The sequence below is a fragment of the Natator depressus genome, chromosome 9 (assembly GCF_965152275.1).
Source record: "Natator depressus isolate rNatDep1 chromosome 9, rNatDep2.hap1, whole genome shotgun sequence".
Classification (NCBI taxonomy): domain Eukaryota; kingdom Metazoa; phylum Chordata; order Testudines; family Cheloniidae; genus Natator; species Natator depressus.
In genome coordinates, this window is record NC_134242.1 from 54216513 (window position 1) to 54234334 (window position 17822).

The 17822-nt window shown below is 50.5% G+C and overlaps 1 protein-coding gene across 2 annotated transcripts in view; it reads right to left on the reverse strand.

Moving 5' to 3' along the window:
• Window positions 1-303: 303 nt before the first annotated feature.
• Window positions 304-17822, reverse strand: part of BOK (BCL2 family apoptosis regulator BOK) — a 43602-nt gene continuing 26083 nt past the window's right edge. The window contains exons 4-5 of one of the 2 annotated variants that reach the window (XM_074964204.1): window positions 15302-15465; window positions 304-2971 (exon numbers count right to left, since the gene is read on the reverse strand). In XM_074964204.1, coding sequence (XP_074820305.1) covers window positions 2951-2971; window positions 15302-15465 — 185 coding nt within the window. In that variant the 3' untranslated portion in view covers window positions 304-2950. Of the gene's footprint in view, window positions 2976-15301; window positions 15466-17822 lie in introns of both variants that reach the window. The other variant, XM_074964203.1, reaches the window with a different exon arrangement.

Here is a 17822-nt window from a genome sequence, read left to right on the forward strand (position 1 = left end):
AAGATGCTCCTCTTATGTCTGCCTCTGTCAAAAAAACTCCCCTTGCAGGGGCAAGTGCTGCCTATAGTCCCATGGCGGGGGCCCTCTATGGACTTTAATAGAAGATGTATTGTACGCACAAAGGCAGTTTTTAGATACAGGTGATCAAAAAAAAAAAAAAACCCAAATCCTTTCTGGAGCTCTTCTCAAAACAAGATTAGTAGAATACCTTTCTGTATCACTTCACTATCAGCAGTGTTTCCTGTTTTAATCACTGGCTGCCTGTATATATAACCCCCCCCCCCACCCACACACATTCCTCTTGAGCAATGCTAGTTTGTTTGATTATTCTTATCTTTTTGTTATACTGCCTTAATTAGTGCATTTAACTCATCAAGTGCCTTAATTTCATGCATTTTCCCTTAGTGCTAGTGCTTTACTTACAACACATTTGTAGCCTGCAGCATTGTAATTCAAAGCAGCCTCTAAATCCTAATCTAGACAAAGATTTAATGGTGCAGCGCTGGATTGGGTTAGCTAGTTTGATTAACCCACACGTGGACTAAAATGCTAGTCAAGACAAAAAAAGGCAGGTTGTATTTTACGATATGCTAAATTAGTTGAGTTAAAGCCTGGTGGGTAGTATAGGTATTACTAGTGATGTGGAACTGGTCTATAGATTTTGTACCATTCTAACTCTTTGGTTTAGAAACTAAAGTTTACTGTACATTTAAGGGAATAAGCTGTACTGATAAGCACTTTATACCAGTAGAACGGTCTTCACACTAAGGCATTGTACTGCCTTAACTAGATCTACTTCTGAACAGACAGTTCTAGCAATACAAAAACAACATTTAGACCAGTCCTGAAGTGTTAGCTAGCTCGATCTATGACAATCCTAGGCCAGGTCTACATTTAAAAATTTTGCTGGCATAGCTGCCTGTAAGGAATGTGAAAAAATAATCACATCCCTAACTGACACAGTTCTGCTGGCAATAACCCTAGTGTAGATGTCGTGATTTCAGCAAAAAAAGTCCTTTTGTCCATGTCTTGCTGGGGGGAATTGGTATAACGTGTAGTGACAAAAGAAGTCTTGCTGGAGTGCAATGTCTACACTGGGAGGGATTCTGGTATAGCTCTACCTGCAAACCCTTTCCAGTGTAAACAAGGCTTATGGCTGCATGCAGATTCAGTAGAAGGAGTGTGATGTGGGTTACTGTTTTTTTTTATTAATAATTATTATTATTATTATTAATGTGGAGGCAGCCAGAAGAAGGCTGTTTGCTTTCTTCAAGCCCAGAGCTCCATGAGCTTTCACACCTTCAGAACGGAAAATGCTGTTTTTCCCCATATAAATATAGGGTAAAGATATCCACCTCCCCAATATTCATGCATGTTCCTACTCCAGAGAAACTGATTTTCTGAGTAGGTCTAACCTTAGGAGCAAGGCAGCTGGCAGGATCTTGACCTAGGACTAATCTGTTGTCAGTGCAGCTCAGCTGAGGCTACTCAGCCATTATGCCTTTGGAGACAGAGATATTTTTTAAGATGTGTTAACTAATGTGAGTTGAACCAGGCAAGCTGTAGTTTTAACAGGTTAGCTGGCTGTGGTAAACCACAGAGGGGAGCTCAGCATTTACTTCACCCAGCTAATGTATTAATATCCCAGTGCAGACAAGGCAAATTGTAGTTTTAACATGTTAAATACCCCTTTTCACCAGCAGTGACCTGACCTGAGTGTATGTCTCTCTCTCTACACCACTTTAGGCTGTTCTTGTATTTGTTTAAAAAACACCACATTAGTTCACAGAAGCCAAACTCCATCTATTTTTATTATCTACCACAAGAGAAAATTGCAAGTCAGAATTTATAATTTGCTAAAGGAGAAACATTTGTCACACTCGATACGGTTTTTCCCACTCACAGCATGCTGCTCACTTGTGACTTTTCTCCACATTCCCCCCACCCCTCATTGTACTTACATGCTCTTGTTCTTTGGCTCCATCTGAATCTCCTTCTAGAGAAAAAATTCATCCTCATTATAATGCTCAAACAAAGCTGTCATGTGAGAAGTGATGCTTTGCTCCTATCATTTTGTTCACCTGTGTAAATCACACTGATTGATTTCTAAACAGTCTCTGCCCCTGCTGTCCCCTTTACAATTACGTGTTACAATACAGTAAGTTGGTCAGTTAAAGCATGCTGTATCCCCCAGATTGAGTTGTTCTGGTAGTCCTTTCACTCCCAAAGTCACAACTGGTTTGTAAATTACTTTAGCAGGGGCATCAGCTGAAGAGGGCAGTAATCAATAATCAACCACTTCACAGCCTACAAAGGTATCCCCTCAACCACAATGTACCATGCACAAGGGCACAATGGTCAGGTACAAAGGTGAAGACTGCATTAGCCACTGATATACTGAGAAGAGCCTAACAAAGGGGACTTAAAGGGACAATCCATTTTTCAAGTGAGGGACACATTTTTCCCTCTGATACCATCTCCATGTCCCCCTGGTACAGAAGTGCAACTGTGTGACATGACCAGAAAATAAATACACGTATGAATATCCATATCACACACTAGTAAGAGATTAGCCCATCAGTCTGCCCTGGGATGGGCTTTGACCTGGCCACGTAGAAGTCACCAAGAAAAACAAGGGCTTCAAAGGATTACTCTGAATCCTCCTGTCACAGAGGAAAGGATGTTTACAGTTGGATAGCTGCTCCCTGCTGAAGGGAGAGGAGAGAAATGTTTCTGTTGGTCCCAGCCTCTCTTCTCTTCCTCTTCTTCAGCATCAGACAGGTCTATGGTTATTGTTGCTTCTGGGTGTGGGAGGAGCTGGGACTTGGGGCCACATTTGGTGACTGGAATCATCTCTCTGGTAACAGCACAAAGAAGATGGCCTTCAGGAAGTGACCAAAGCTACAAATGGCAGCCACAAGCCAATGGGAGCGAAGGCTGGGATCAGTATTCACCACACATTTTGTGATGTCTGCCTAAGGAGAAGGAAACAGATCATCAGAACACACAGAACCACACTCTCCCCTACCACCTCCAATGGCACATCCTGGCCTCGAAGACTGTCTCACACCATGCCTCCTGCTGGGTGAACCTGGGACTGGCCCACCGCTGCCCCCAGCCAGCAATATTACACCATTTCCCCTGTGGTGCCTCCTTGCAGCAACATGAGTGCTATGAGCACCATCTCTGGCATTGCCACCCCCTGTAAGCTGTTAAATGACGCCTGAAAGCACTAGCGAGCTCTGAAAGATTTATTCATATTATTCTGCACCATCTTCATTCACACTGTCTTCCAACTGGGTTGCTGAACATTCAGCTCATGTGACAGCAAAATAAACTCTCTCCCCTTTCAAAAAGGACATCCTCAGTAATACCCTCTTCACCTACCTTCCTGCCTCCTTAGTAACAACCAGATTCTGCCCAAAGATTGGGCTGTTTAATTTCAGCTCAGATTGCTTTTACTTTTTCTCTTGCCTTAACGTTTTATTTGGATCTCAGTCGGCCAAATCAACCCCCCCGGCTTAAGCTTTATTTGTTGACGTGTGCATTAGCACAGATGCCTCCTAGACATGTGGGCTGACCTCAAAACCAGCTGCCCAGAGTGATCCTTAAGTAGTCAGGGGAATGTAAGCTAGCCTGAAAGGGAGAGGGCAGGACGAAGAACCAACCTAACAGCAAATTCGTGTTAGAAGGGATATCTTCCGGCACTGAAAAGGTGAGGGTGGAAAACCTTTAGAGGGCAGGAATGAACAGGACTGAGTTGCACAGAAAACTGCATCTTCGGAGAAAAAACCCAACTGCAGATTGTCCCAGCAATGCAAAATAGCTGGCTTTGTGAACTGAGTCAGGAGATCTGGATTCTCTTTCTGCTTCTGCCACAGATTTCCTGGTGACCTTTAGCAAATTAACATGTCCCAAGTGGTTGCAGATGTAGCCACAGATTTTGGGATGCCCAATTTATGCCCAAGTCCAGTATTTTCTCATAATGCTACAGTCTTAGTCTTTGGGGGCTTCAGATGCTCAACACCTTTGAAAATGAGCCCCTATGTGCATCTCAACTTGGTCACCTAAAGCTAGTGGGAAGTTTGGGCTTTATTCTGTGCCTCTAGTTCCCCATCTGTAAAATGAGGCTAATGCTGACAGAGCTCATGGAAGTATTGTGAGTTTTAATTCATTACTGTTTGAAGAGTTGTCTGAGCTTCTTAGATGGAAGGCAGTGTAGAAAAGTAAAGTATTATGTTATAACCACACTCCTACCTTGCCCAGTAGCCTGGCCTCCCAGGTTTAGGATTACCTCAGTTTTTCATACACCCTTCAGTCCGTTCCTAGAGCATCCCAATTCTCTAACAGGGAGCTCTGGTGAGCAGGGGTTGATGTAGGGCTTGCACCGATTGAAGGCACTGCTTATTGAGGCACTGACATCAGTGGGAGCAGAGTTGACCCCTTCATGGGGAATTGTGATATGAACTATCCCAAACAATGTAAAGGTACATGCAAACCCCTACATTAATGTCATCTGTGCCTGATGTCATAAGAGTTAGGAAAATCAGAGCTAGTGTGCCAACAGTAACCTTGGTGCAGCATTGTGAGAAATCTACATTCCAAGATGGGTCTTATAGGCCATGCGAAGTGAGGTCTTACACTCAAGATGATGGCATTTCTTTGTTTGTCTGGCTGTAAAGAGAGAGCTTTTGAATGCTCCATCTCATCAACTTCAAAATTGCATGGAATGGTCTTGGCATCAATGGGCAGAACTCTATTGATTTTGGTGAAATTGAAGAACCAGGAAGGGGAAAGGGGGGGACACTTAGCGCTCCTGACATCTGATTAGCAGAGCACAACATCAGCCACCTATGTAACAGCTTAGAGATCTAAGAACCAGTTGATGGGAGCCATTAACACCTTCCAGTATAGCAATACCTACCCCCATCTCAGCTCTGTCCATCCCAATTGAATTTGGAATGGTGACACCATGAATGACTTCTCTCTGACAGAAAAAAAATAAATAAAAATGGGGCGGGGGGTGAGGAACACCAAGAGGCCTTGGAATGGGAGGAAGGAGGGAATAAGAGGGTATGGGGGTGTGACAGGTTTCAGTTGGTCCTCCAAGCCCCTAGGGCAGGCCTTAGTCACACCTTTCGGGCGCTGGGGAATTAGCGGGGAAGGTGTGCCGGCTGGAGTCTGCAGCGCGCCCCTCAGGCAGGGGAGCGCCGGCACGAGTCTGCAGCGCACAGTTCTGCTACCCAAGGCAGGTTGGCCGGGGTAGGGGAACGCAGGCCCACCCAACTCCACTGCGTTCCAGCCCAGGGCCCTGACAGTGGCAGGAGGCGAAGGTACCGCTGCTGGGTCAGCGGAGGGCCATCCGCGCCCACTGACCAAACACATCCACCCCATGGTGCAGTTCTGCCCCGGGCTACTTCCTACCCGGTCTCTCAAGCGGGTCTCTCTGGTCCCTCCAGCTCGTCCGGGTATTCCGCTGCTGGCAGCTCCAGCTCCCCCTCTGTGTCAGACTCACGCTGGCCTGGGCTATAGCTGGGCCCCTCCAGGTCCTCCAGGTACTCGGCGGTGGGCAGTCCTGGTCGCCACAGGCCTTCCTCCCGGTCAGGTTCCTCCTGGCCCAGGGCCTCCCCTGGGTCGGCAGCAGGATCGCGAGGGAGCAGCCTGTGTCTGTCTCCCTCCCTGGTGCTCTCCTCACTGGGCAAAGGGCCCCGCCCTTTGTACTTCCTGTCCCACCCCTTCCCTTCCGGGGATTGGCGTAAGCTTGGTCTGGCCCCTCCCACTTAGGCTGAGAGGGTGGCTCTTTACCCTCTGGTTCAGAGGGAAGTCACCCTGACTCCCTACATACCCTACCCCTCAAATCCAGCTCCCGATCTTCGGAGCTGGCATCCTCACCCTCTCCGAGGCGGGATAGGAAATCTGCATTGGCGTTGTCTCGTCCCGCCCGATGGTGAATCGTGAAGGCATAGGGCTGCAGAGCTAGATACCACCGCATTAGCCTAGCATTATTGTCCTTCATCTTATTAAGCCTCTTCAGGGGTGCGTGGTCCGTAACCAGTATAAAGGGGGCCCTGAGAATGTAGTAGCGGAGAGCATCGACTGCCCACTTAACTGCTAGGGCCTCTTTCTCCACAACGGAGTAGTTCCATTCTCTGGGGAACAGCTTCCGACTGAGGTAAACAATAGGGTGTTCCTCCCCATCCACCTCCTGTGAGAGGACTGCCCCAAGCCCTACACCTGAGGCATCAGTCTGAATGATAAAGTCACGATGAAAGTCAGGGCTGAAGAGTACTGGATCGCTACACAGCCGTTCTTTGATAGTTCGAAAGGCCGTCTCGCACTCGTTGGACCAATGCACCCAGCGGGGATTGTCCTTGGTCAGGAGCTCTGTTAACGGGGCCGTAATGCTTGCGAAGTGGGGTACAAACCACCGGTAATAACCAGCTAAGCCCAAGAATTGACGCACCTGCCTCTTCGTGGTCGGCGCCGGACATTCCTGGAGTGCTTGGACTTTCCCGATGAGGGGGCGGACCTGTCCCTGGCCCAAGGTGTACCCCAGGTAAGTGGTTTCCTCCCGCCCGATTCGGCATTTTTTTGGATTGGCAGTAAGCCCGGCTGTGCGGAGGTCCCGGAGGACCGCCGCTACTTGGTTAAGATGCTCCTCTCAGTTATTGCCATAGATGACCACATCGTCCAGTTAGGCCGCAGCGTACTTTGTGTATGGTTGCAACACCCGGTCCATCAAACGCTGGAAGGTTGCTGGGGCCCCATATAGGCCGAAAGGCATCCGGGTGAAATAGTATAACCCTGAAGGGGTGGCAAACGCGGTCTTCTCCTTGGACCTGGGATCCAAGGGGATCTGCCAGTACCCCTTGGTGAGATCTAAAGTGGTGATATAACAGGCCTCCCCGAGCTGGTCGAGGAGCTCATCGACGTGGGGCATCGGATAGGTGTCAAATTTTGAAATGGTGTTTACCCTCCAGAAGTCAATGCAAAACCGCCGGCTCCCATCTGGCTTTGGTACGAGGACGACGGGGCTCCGCCACTCACTCTGGGAGCGCTCAATAACACACAGATCCAACATCGCCTGGACTTCCTCCTCTACGGCCTCCCGCATTCGCCTAGGCAATGTGATCTCGGACCACCACCCCGGGTTCCGTCTGGATCACATGGTAGGTGGGTGTAGTCCGCCCGGGTTTCATGGTGAATGTCTTGGGGAATGCCCTTACTAAGCAGAGTGCCTGTTCTTGCTGCTCGACTGTGAGTGTCTCTGCTAGCTGGGGCTCACCATTATCCGACTCCTCGGGCGGTTGGGGCCCCAGGTCCGGTTCGGGGGGATATGGGGCAACTAGGAGCCCTTCCCGGTCCTGCCAGGGTTTTAAGAGATTTACATGATAAATCTGCTTTTCCTTACGGCAACCAGGTTGCCGAATTTCGTAGGTGACAGGCCCTACCTGGCGGAAGACCTCATATGAACCCTGCCAGAGGGCAAAAAGCTTTGATTCCTCCGAGGGGAGCAGGAGGAGTACTCGGTCCCCTGGCCCAAATGATCGAGCTTGGGCGCCCCAATTGTAGTGCTGCTCCTGGGTTCTTTGGGCTGTGTTTAAGTTCTCCCCCGTGAGCTTGCCCGCCCGCACCAGCCGCCCCTGCAGTTGTAAGCCGTATTGCAAGAGACCCTGTGTTGCAGATGGGTTGTGTTCCCAAGTCTCCCTCAAGAGGTCCAACACCCCGCGGGGTCGCCGCCCATAGAGGAGCTCGAATGGGGAGAACTTCGTGGATGCCTGGGGGACTTCTCGAATTGCCAATAGTAAAGAAGGGAGCAGCTGGTCCCACTGGCGGAGGTCCTGGGTGGGGAAACGCCGCAACATTCCCTTCAGGGTCCGGTTAAACCGTTCGACCAATCCGTCAGTCTGGGGATGGTAGACCGAGGTCCGCAATTTTTTAATCCCCAATAGGGCACATACCTGACGGAACAGCTTAGATGTGAAATTGGTCCCTTGATCAGTGAGTATCTCCCGTGGGAGGCCCACCCTTGCGAAGATCTTCACGAGCTCCGCAGCGATAGTGCAGGCGGTGATACTTCTTAAGGGGATGGCCTCGGGGAAGCGGGTGGCGTAGTCCATCAGGACGAGGATTTATTGATGGCCCGCCTTATTTTTTGGAAAAGGCCTGACCAGGTCCATTGCTACCTGCTCAAATGGTACACCTACGACTGGTAAAGGGACCAGGGGGGCCTTCCGTACCCCTGCCGGGGCTGCATGTTGGCAGTCTGGGCACGACACACAGTAATTCTTCACCTCACGGTGGACGCCGGGCCAGAAGACCCTGGCCACAGTTTTTTCCTGCCCTAAATGGCTGGCAGCCGGGATGTCATGTGCAAGCTTCAGGACAGCCCGACGATGAATGCGGGAGACCACAAGTTGGGTCCAGACCTCTTGAGTCTGGGGGTCTCGGTCAAGGCGGTAGAGCCTCTCGTGGTTGAGTTCAAACCTGGGCCATTGGGTGGTGCGCCATGCCTCCATGACCTCACCACCCGGGCCAGCTGCTCATAGGCAAACCGGAGCGTAGGGTCCTCCCTTTGATCCCGGCTAAAGTCCACCAGGTCAGGAGGGGGACCAGCCATTTCCAGGCCATCCTGCCCAGGGGTGGGACCTGGGTCAGCTCCAGGGTCGGAGCTCGAGTCAGGTCCTGTCTTCCTCTCAGGCGGGGCTCCCTCGAACGCCTCTTTGGTGGGTAGGGATTGGAGTACCTCAACGAAGTCTGGCCAGTCGCAGCCCAGGATCACTGGATAGGCGAGGGATGACGCCACCGCCACATTCATTAACTGAGTTGCTCCATTCACCGTGATGGGGACCCGAACCGTGGGGTACGATTTTACTTCTCCGTGGATGCACTGAATCCGTACTTCCCCAATGGTCCGCTTGGTGTCCGAGAAGAGCGCCTGGCGGACAAGGGTCTGCCCACAGCCCAAATCAACTAGACCCACCACAGGGACCCCGGTGACTTCCATGGGAGCTGTCAGTTTGGCCACGGAGGGCGGACGGGCCCGTCGCTCCCCGGTGCACACCAGGCCAAAGTTGCAGTCCATCGCAGGACAGCCCCGTTGCAGATGACCGTACTCGCCACATCGGAAACAAGGTCCTACCTCTGGGTGCGCCGGCCGCGTGGGGGCACCAGTGGGGCTGCAGAGTTGGCTGGGGCCCGGTGATCGGGTTAAGCATCCAGGGCCGGAGAGTGGTGTGGACTCAGGACATCAGGAAAACTCGGTCCTGCCGCCATCTGGTCGTCGGGTACGGTGGGGTGCGTTGGTTTGAGAGGTGGGCCCCCTCCTTTCAAGTTTCTGTGCATTGGGTCCAGGGTTTGGGGGGCGGGCGGCCGGTCCTATCGGGGCCTCTGCCTCGAGAAAGTCCTCCATAAGCGCGACGGCCGTGCTCAGACTTTGTGGCCGGTGCCGCAACACCCAAGCCCTCCCCTGGGGCGGGAGGATGTGCATGAATTGTTCGAGGATGACCTATTTCGTCACCTCAGCTGCTGTTCGACGCTCGGGTTGGAGCCATCGGGTATCTGCGTCCTTCAGTTCCTGGGCCACGGCCCGGGGTCTGGTGCCCGGTGGGTAGACCTTTTCCTGAAACCCGACTGAAACCCGTATGAGTCTGTAGCACGCCCCTCAGGCAGGGGAGCGCTGGCACGAGTCTGTAGCGCGCCCCTCAGGCAGCGGAGCGCCGGTATGACTCTGTAGCGCGCCCCTCAGGCAGGGGAGCGCCGGTATGACTCTGCAGCGCGCCCCTCAGGCAGGGGAGCGCCGGTATGGGTTTGTGGTGCACAGTTCTGCTACCCAAGGCAGGTTGGCCGGGGTAGGGGAACGCAGGCCCACTCAACTCCACTGCGTTCCAGCCCAGGGCCCTGACAGTGGCGGGAGGCGAAGGTCCCGCTGCTGGGTCAGCGGGGGGCCATCCGCGCCCACTGACCAAACACATCCACCCCACAGTGCAGTTCTGCCCCTGGGCTACTTCCTACCCGGTCTCTCAAGCGGGTCTCTCCGGTCCCTCCAGCTCGTCCGGGTATTCCACTGCTGGCAGCTCCAGCTCCCCCTCTGTGTCAGACGCACGCTGGCCCAGGCTACCGCCGGGCCCCTCCAGGTCCTCCGGGTACTCAGTGGATGGCAGTCCTGGTCGCCACAGGCCTTCCTCCCGGTCAGGTTCCTCCTGGCCCAGGGCCTCCCTTGGGTCGGCAGCAGGATCGCGAGGGAGCAGCCAGTAGCCTGTGTCTGTCTCCCTCCCTGGTGCTCTCCTCACTGGGCAAAGGGCCCTGCCCTTTGTACTTCCTGTCCCACCCCTCCCCTTCCGGGGATTGGCGTAAGCTTGGCCTGGCCCCGCCCACTCAGGCTGAGAGGGTGGCTCTTTACCCTCTGGTTCGGAGGGAAGCCACCCTGACTCCCTACAGGGGGGAATACAGAACCCCTGGCACAGGGGGAAGCAGGGGAACACACACAGAGCCCCTGCAATGGGGACTGGGAGGGAAGTAGGGTGTCCTTGGTGTGTGCAATGAGCAATGAAGTGTGTGCCCCCCACCCCCGTTGTTATATAATCCTTCTGGATGCAGCAATGCTACCTGTGTTCATCTATGGCTCTTCAACAAGGTGACATTTACACATCAGTCAGGAGCAGAAAGATTGTTGCAATTAATCTGAATTATTTAGATTACTAAGGGCCTGAATCTGCCACTCTAAGGCAATTGGAGAGATAAGGTGGGTGAGGCAATGTCTTTTATCAGACCTACCTCGTCTCTCTAACATCCTGGGGCCAACACTACACTGCATACTCTAAGTACATATCAACTGAGGGCCCGTTTCTGCCAGGGTTACTCTTGGAGTAAGGTACCAATCAGCACAACTAACTGAGAATACCATCTAGTCTACAGATCAGTGCATTGGTGGAAACATCATTGGTCTGTATCTCCAGTCAATGGATGGAACCATTGCCTCACTCACAGACCCCCTTGTTAATAACTCTTCCCATCAGGGGCCCCTATATGTCTGAGGCCTGTTTGGCCTGAAAGAACTTGCTTTCCCAGTCCAAAGCACTGGAAAGCCAAACGTTTCAAAGTTGGAAGGTGCCTGCTTTTTTCCAAACATTATTTGGTTAACAGCACTTCAGCCAAGTGTTAAATTAACCAACGTTTACCTGATAAAGCATCGGAAATGAGAGTTTCAAAGCTGTTAATGAAATCATTACTTCAGTAGCGCTGGGCTCCGATAAGCCATTGTGACAGCACTTCGCTGGCTTACTGCTATTCAGCACACATTGTTTAGCAACTTGCTCTTCTTTACTGCTCAGAGCTCCGGTATGAAACTCCAGAAAAACCTGAGAGTCTCTGGATTAAGATTAGAAGTGTGAGCAACAAGGGTGATGTCATGGTGGGAGTCTGCTACAGACCACCAGACCAGGGGTATGAGGTGGACGAGCCTTTCTTCCGGCAATTAACGGAAGTTACTACATCGCAGGCCCTGGTTCTCATGGGAGACTTCAATCACCCTGATATCTGCTGGGAGACCAATACAGCGGTGCACAGGCAATCCAGGAAGTTTTTGGAAAGTGTAGGGGTCAATTTCCTGATGCAAGTGCTGGAGGAACCAACTAGGGGCAGAGATCTTCTTGACAAACCGGGAAGAATTAGTAGGGGAAGCAAAAGTGGATGGGAACCTGGGAGGCAGTGACCATGAGATGGTCGAGTTCAGGATCCTGACACAAGGAAGAAAGGAGAGCAGCAGAATACGAACCCTGGACTTCAGAAAAGCAGAGTTTGACTCCCTCAGGGAACTGATGGGCAGGATCCCCTGGGAGAATAACATGAGGGGGAAAGGAGTCCAGGAGAGCTTGCTGTATTTTAAAGAATCCTTACTGAGGTTACAGGGACAAACCATCCCAATGTGTAGAAAGAATAGTAAATATGGCAGGCGACCAGCTTGGCTTAACAGTGAAATCCTTGCTGATCTTAAACACAAAAAAGAAGCTGACAAGAAGTGGAAGATTGGACAAATGACCAGGGAAGAGTATAAAAATATTGCTCAGACATGCAGGAGTGAAATCAGGAAGGCCAAATCACACCTAGAGTTGCAGCTAGCAAGAGATGTTAAGAGTAACAAGAAGGGTTTCTTCAGGTATGTTAGCAACAAGAAGAAAGTAAGGAAAGCGTGAGCCCCTTACTGAATGAGGGAGGCAACCTAGTGACGGAGGATGTGGAAAAAGCTAATGTACTCAATGCTTTTTTTGCCTCTGTCTTCACGAACAAGATCAGCTCCCAGACTACTGCCCTGGGCAGCACAGCATGGGGAGGAGGTGACCAGCCCTCTGTGGAGAAAGAAGTGGTTCGGGACTATTTAGAAAAGCTGGACGAGCACAAGTCCATGGAGATGGATGCGCTGCATCCGAGAGTGCTATAGGAGTTGGCGGATGTGATTGCAGAGCCATTGGCCATTATGTTTGAAAACTCATGGCGATCAGGGGAGGTCCCGGATGAATGGAAAAAGGCTAATGTAGTGCCCATCTTTTAAAAAGGAAAAGAGGAGGATCCTGGGAACTACAGGCCAGTCAGCCTCACCTCAGTCCCTGGAAAAATCATGGAGCAGGTCCTCAAGGAATCAATTCTGAAGCACTTAGAGGAGAGGAAAGTGATCAGGAACAGTCAGCATGGATTCACCAAGAGCAAGTCATGCCTGACTAATCTAACTGCCTTCTATGACGAGATAACTGGCTCTGTGGATGAGGGGAAAGCAGTGGTCGTGTTATTCCTTGACTTTAGCAAAGCTTTTGACACGGTCTCCCACAGTATTCTTGCCAGCAATTTAAAGAAGTATGGGCTGGATGAATGGACTATAAGGTGGATAGAAAGCTGGCTAGATCGTTGGGCTCAACGGGTAGTGATCAATGGCTCTAAGTCTAGCTGGCAGCCGGTATCAAGCGGAGTGCCCCAAGGGTCGGTCCTGGGGCCGGTTTTGTTCAATATCTTCATTAATGATCTGGAGGATGGTGTGGATTGCACCCTCAGCAAGTTTCCAGATGACACTAAACTGGGAGGAGAGGTAAATGATTAGGGGACTGGAACACATGACTTATGAGGAGAGGCTGAGGGAACTGGGATTGTTTAGTCTGTGGAAGAGAAGAATGAGGGGGGATTTGATAGCTGCTTTCAACTATCTGAAAGGGCGTTCCAAAGAGGATGGATCTAGACTATTCTCACTGGTAGCAGATGACAGAACAAGGAGTAATGGTCTCAAGTTGCAGTGGGGGAGGTTTAGGTTGGATATTAGGAAAAACTTTTTCACTAGAAGGGTGGTGAAGCACTGGAATGTGTTACCTAGGGAGGTGGTGGAATCTCCTTCCTTTGAGGGTTTTTAAGATCAGGTTTGACAAAGCCCTGGAGGGATGATTTAGTTGGGGATTGGTCCTGCTTTGAGCAGGGGGTTGGACTAGATGACCTCCTGAGGTCCCTTCCAACCCTGATATTCTATGATTCTACTGTTAATAGTTTGTAGCAACTGGAATTTGTTATATTCCATGGGGATTTTCATTGTGAAGAGACTCCTGCTGGAGGTGATTCCTGAGGCTGTGAACTCTTCCCACATGGGATGACACCCTAAAGGGTTAATTACTGTTTTCGCCCAATAAAGGGGGAGCGTGGGAGCTGGCTGCCTGCTGCAGTCTTTCAGCCGAGGTCTCCATACGGGCTTTCCTGTACCAGCACAGAGTACAGTGGCCCCCCTTGGCAGCCCCATCCCTGGTGTGTGCATGTGAAACAGGAGGCGGGTGCACAGGGGAAACTTGGATTCAGTGCCAAGACAAATGAAGGGCAGGGCAGGGCAGGCAGCAGATTAATGGCCCTCCTGGAACAGCCATTTCGTTTTGGCCAGTTTGTGAGCAGGGCTGGGACGTCTCCCACAGAAATGCCCAGGTCAAGGTGAAGAACACTCAGGGAAACAAGTGCAGCCTCAAAGAGAGGATTGGCAATAGTCCACTGCTCAGAAGAAACCATGTTTGCACTTCGAAAGGGAAGTGTCACCTTCCTCCAGCCCAGGGTCAGCTACTCGCTGACAAGCGCATGTCAGAGACAGCCTGCAACCCGGAGTGCAGGCAGCAGTTACAATATATTGGTTTGATGTGTCAGACTTGTAGCTCCTAGTTTTTAAAATAAGGGACCAGCAGCTGGTATAAATCAGCCTAGCTTCATCAAATTCAATGGAACTCCACTAATTGCACCATCCGGGGCTCTGACCCCTCATGTAGGGCTGCTAGGCTCAGGGAATTGAAAAGAAGCAGGGGTCTGTTCACATCGACTGCAGGTAGGTAGCTAGCACTGGTCTGACAACAGAGTTCCTATTCCACGGGAATTCCAACATTTCACAATTTGGTTTTGTTCTGATTCAGAATGAAACAAGTCAAAATTTCCCTCAGAATGGGGAACAAATGATCTCTCTGACAATGCTTTCCATCTGTAGGTCTCAAAGGCAGGAGAGTCCCCATTGTCCTCATCAGACAGGTGGGAAAACTGAGGCACAGCAGCAAACTGAGTTGTTCAAGGCCACAGAGCAGCTCAGTAGCAGAGCCAGGAAGAGAACCCAGGTCTCCAGACTGCCATTCCAGGGTCCTATCAATGTTTATCACTAATAAGCACCACAAAGTGTGTACACAGTGGCATTAGCCTAATGAAGCAGTCCACAGGTACACCAGAGAGAGTTACACATTTAGTTATACATGTAGCACCACAAAGCTGGGTCTGGGCTGGGACATGAAGTGAGAGGTTTTTAATAGCTACATAAACAAGTTATGTTTACTTTCTAAACCTTCTCCTTTGGAACCGTGCAGGCAGGTTACAGATTAAATAATTTTCCTAGAGACTGAACGAAGGGGCCAGTAGCAGTTGTTCATGTTACAAGACTCCTGCAGTTTGCATGCTCTCACGACCACTAGCAGGTGGCACCAGAGAGGCTCAGGACTGGAAGAGAAAAGGTATTTGCAGGCAGGATGCAGTTAGGCTATCAGAGTGGCGCAGGAAGTAGAGGATTAGAATAGCCGGAGTTGTTTCAAGACAGGACTGAGATGTAGGAACAAAGCTGTGCTGAGGCCAGTACTGGTGTAAACAAGACTACTGGAAGTCAGAACTGAAGTAGATTGGCAGAGCAGTGGTAGGGAAGCTTGCAAAAACCTAGCTATAGCTTAAGGGATCACTCTTGGTTTCACTAACACTAGGAACATCCCCATAATCATTCACAATTTAAAGCAAGCATGAGAAATTCAACACCTCTTACCCAGCCTCCTCTCCTCTTCAGCCACGTCACCAAGGTCTTGCGGACAAACTCTCCCAGGCAGTCCACAATGGCGTGCACCATTGCTGGCTGGGCCTGTCTGACACAGTCCACAGCCAGCCCAGCAGCCACAGCATAGAGAGACACGACCTTGCCCCATGTTACACCTGCAGGAAGATGGGATAACAGTCATTTTCACGCACATGTGCTACGGAGTTGGGGCTGGCAAAAGGCACGCTGTTTAGAAGCCGAGATGAGTTTCTCTCTATGTTTGTGCAGCTTTCCTAGTTCAGTTGCAGTAGCACCTCTGCATCTTCCTGCGCTGGGGAGTATAGACTACACTAAGGTGAATTGGGTGCAGCGACTGGGGAAGCGGTGCCCCACCTTCACTCTTGAAGCAGGGGGACTTTAACACATATCCATCCCTAGATGTGCTTTGATCTCACATCAGCCCCAGTTCTACAGTTAAATGGCTTCCAGCACACTTGACCCCTGTGCAGCAGAGTGCAGAAAGCTGACCAGACAGACCACCAAAGCAGTGACTGGTGCATTGTGGGACAGAAGTAGGAGGTGTAGCTATACCAGTGGGGCTATTATGCCATTGATTCTCACCCATACCCACACTGCACCAGTGGAGCCCGACATGAGAAGACCACATGGTGGTTAGTCATGCTCAATGCACATCCTAGCCAAACAGCAGTGTGATCCTCTGTGCCCTACTGGGAGCATGTGTGTGATGTTTCTGTTTCACTAGAAGGGTGGTGAAGCACTGGAATGGGTTACCTAAGGAGGTGTTAGAATCTCCATCCTTAGAGGTTTTTAAGGCCCAGCTTGACAAAGCCCTGGCTGGGATGATTCAGTTGGGGATTGGTCCTGCTTTGAGCCGGGGATTGGACTAGATGACCTCCTGAGGTCTCTTCCAATCCTAATATTCTATGATTCTCGGAAGTGTGTTACAGCACCCTAAGAGGCCCAGACCATGGCTAGTACTCCACACCTCTCCAGCGCAGACTCAGCTTTACTGTTACATCGCTAGACCAAGCCGCACAGTCAGGCAGTTGCAGCACAATGACAACTTGGCACACTGCAGAGGGAGGACTTCTTCACAGTGATTTATGGCCCAATATTCATCTGAAAGGGAGGCAAGGATGCAGGGCCTGGAGCATGTGCCAGAAGGCATGGATATCCTACGCACAATACCACATGCTGGAAATTAAATGAACCCCCCCAAAGGTTTTGGTGCCATGCCTAGATCTAGTTCGAATGGCACTGTACGGCCCTAGGAACCGGCATGTGTGTGTTGGGGAGTGGAATGTTGGTCAGTTATCTAATCTCCCTGACAGCAGAGCTTCCTGCAAGCTGACCTGCCAGAAGCAAGTGCCCCCTGGAAGTCATCCCAGCAGCATTCATCTTCCTGTTCTGTTAGCGCTACTGATAAGCACTCCACAACCATGAGCTCAGCACTGGGCACAGTCCAACCCAGTGGGCCTCCCATGTGCTTTGCCACTGGGCGGCAATGGACAGCTCCTCAATGCTGAAGAGCTACGGCCAGAGATCCCCTGCAGTGCTATTAAGGTGAACTATGACCCAGAAACTTGACCCTCTCCCAGCCATGCAAGCGAAGCAGCACAGCACAATAGCGTTGTCTCTCTAAACCTCAGAGCCGAATGAGAGGAACATTTTCCAATTACTCTAGTATTTTAGACAGCAATTGTTAACAAATAGGCAGTGAGACATTTTACAGTTCTAGAGTTCTGTGTAGCCTGATCAAGGCCTCTCCCAGCTGCAAGAACCACCCATGTGAAGCACTGGTAGCGCAAAGCCATGCAGAGAAGCTGTTGCCTGAAGATGGTCTGAAGGAAAACACAGCCATACAAGAGAGGAGAGGAATTATCTTATTCAACATATTTCAGGAGTGAAAAGGAGACGAGCCAGGGACAAGAAATTGGATGTGCTCAGGGAAATGTCATTTCATAAGAAAGCAAATTATGAAACACACGTTGGCTGGTGCAGCATTTCTGCTGCAGAGAGCTCCACCTCTTGCCTTCAGAGTACTTCCAAAGCCATCAGCACCTGAGACACTGGAGAGCAAGAGACAGATTCAGGAGTCTCTCTTGCTTTTTACATTGGAGCTCCTCTTCTCTCCTCTCCATTTACTCCACTCCATTGCACAGCACATGTGAACTTCAACAGGGGATAATTCTACCCAGTGACCAAAAGGGACCTACAAGTGGAGTCTGCAGAGTTGCCTTTTTTTAGTGAAATCTGATTAAAACAAACGGCTCTTTAAACTTCAAATGTAGATAGACGGCGTGGAATTGGTTAAAATGAGTGAAACAAAAATCATCTATGCATGCTTCATCTGATAACAAGAGGCTGCTTGTTCCAGTCATGTCTTGTAGGAGGTCAAAAACCACAAAGTGCTCTTGAATAGAAGTTCTTATGATAATAACCTAGCTGCAATTCAGAGTCCCCTTGCATTCCTCCTTGCCTCACCAATCCTGCATCTTTGGGAGCAGAAGGA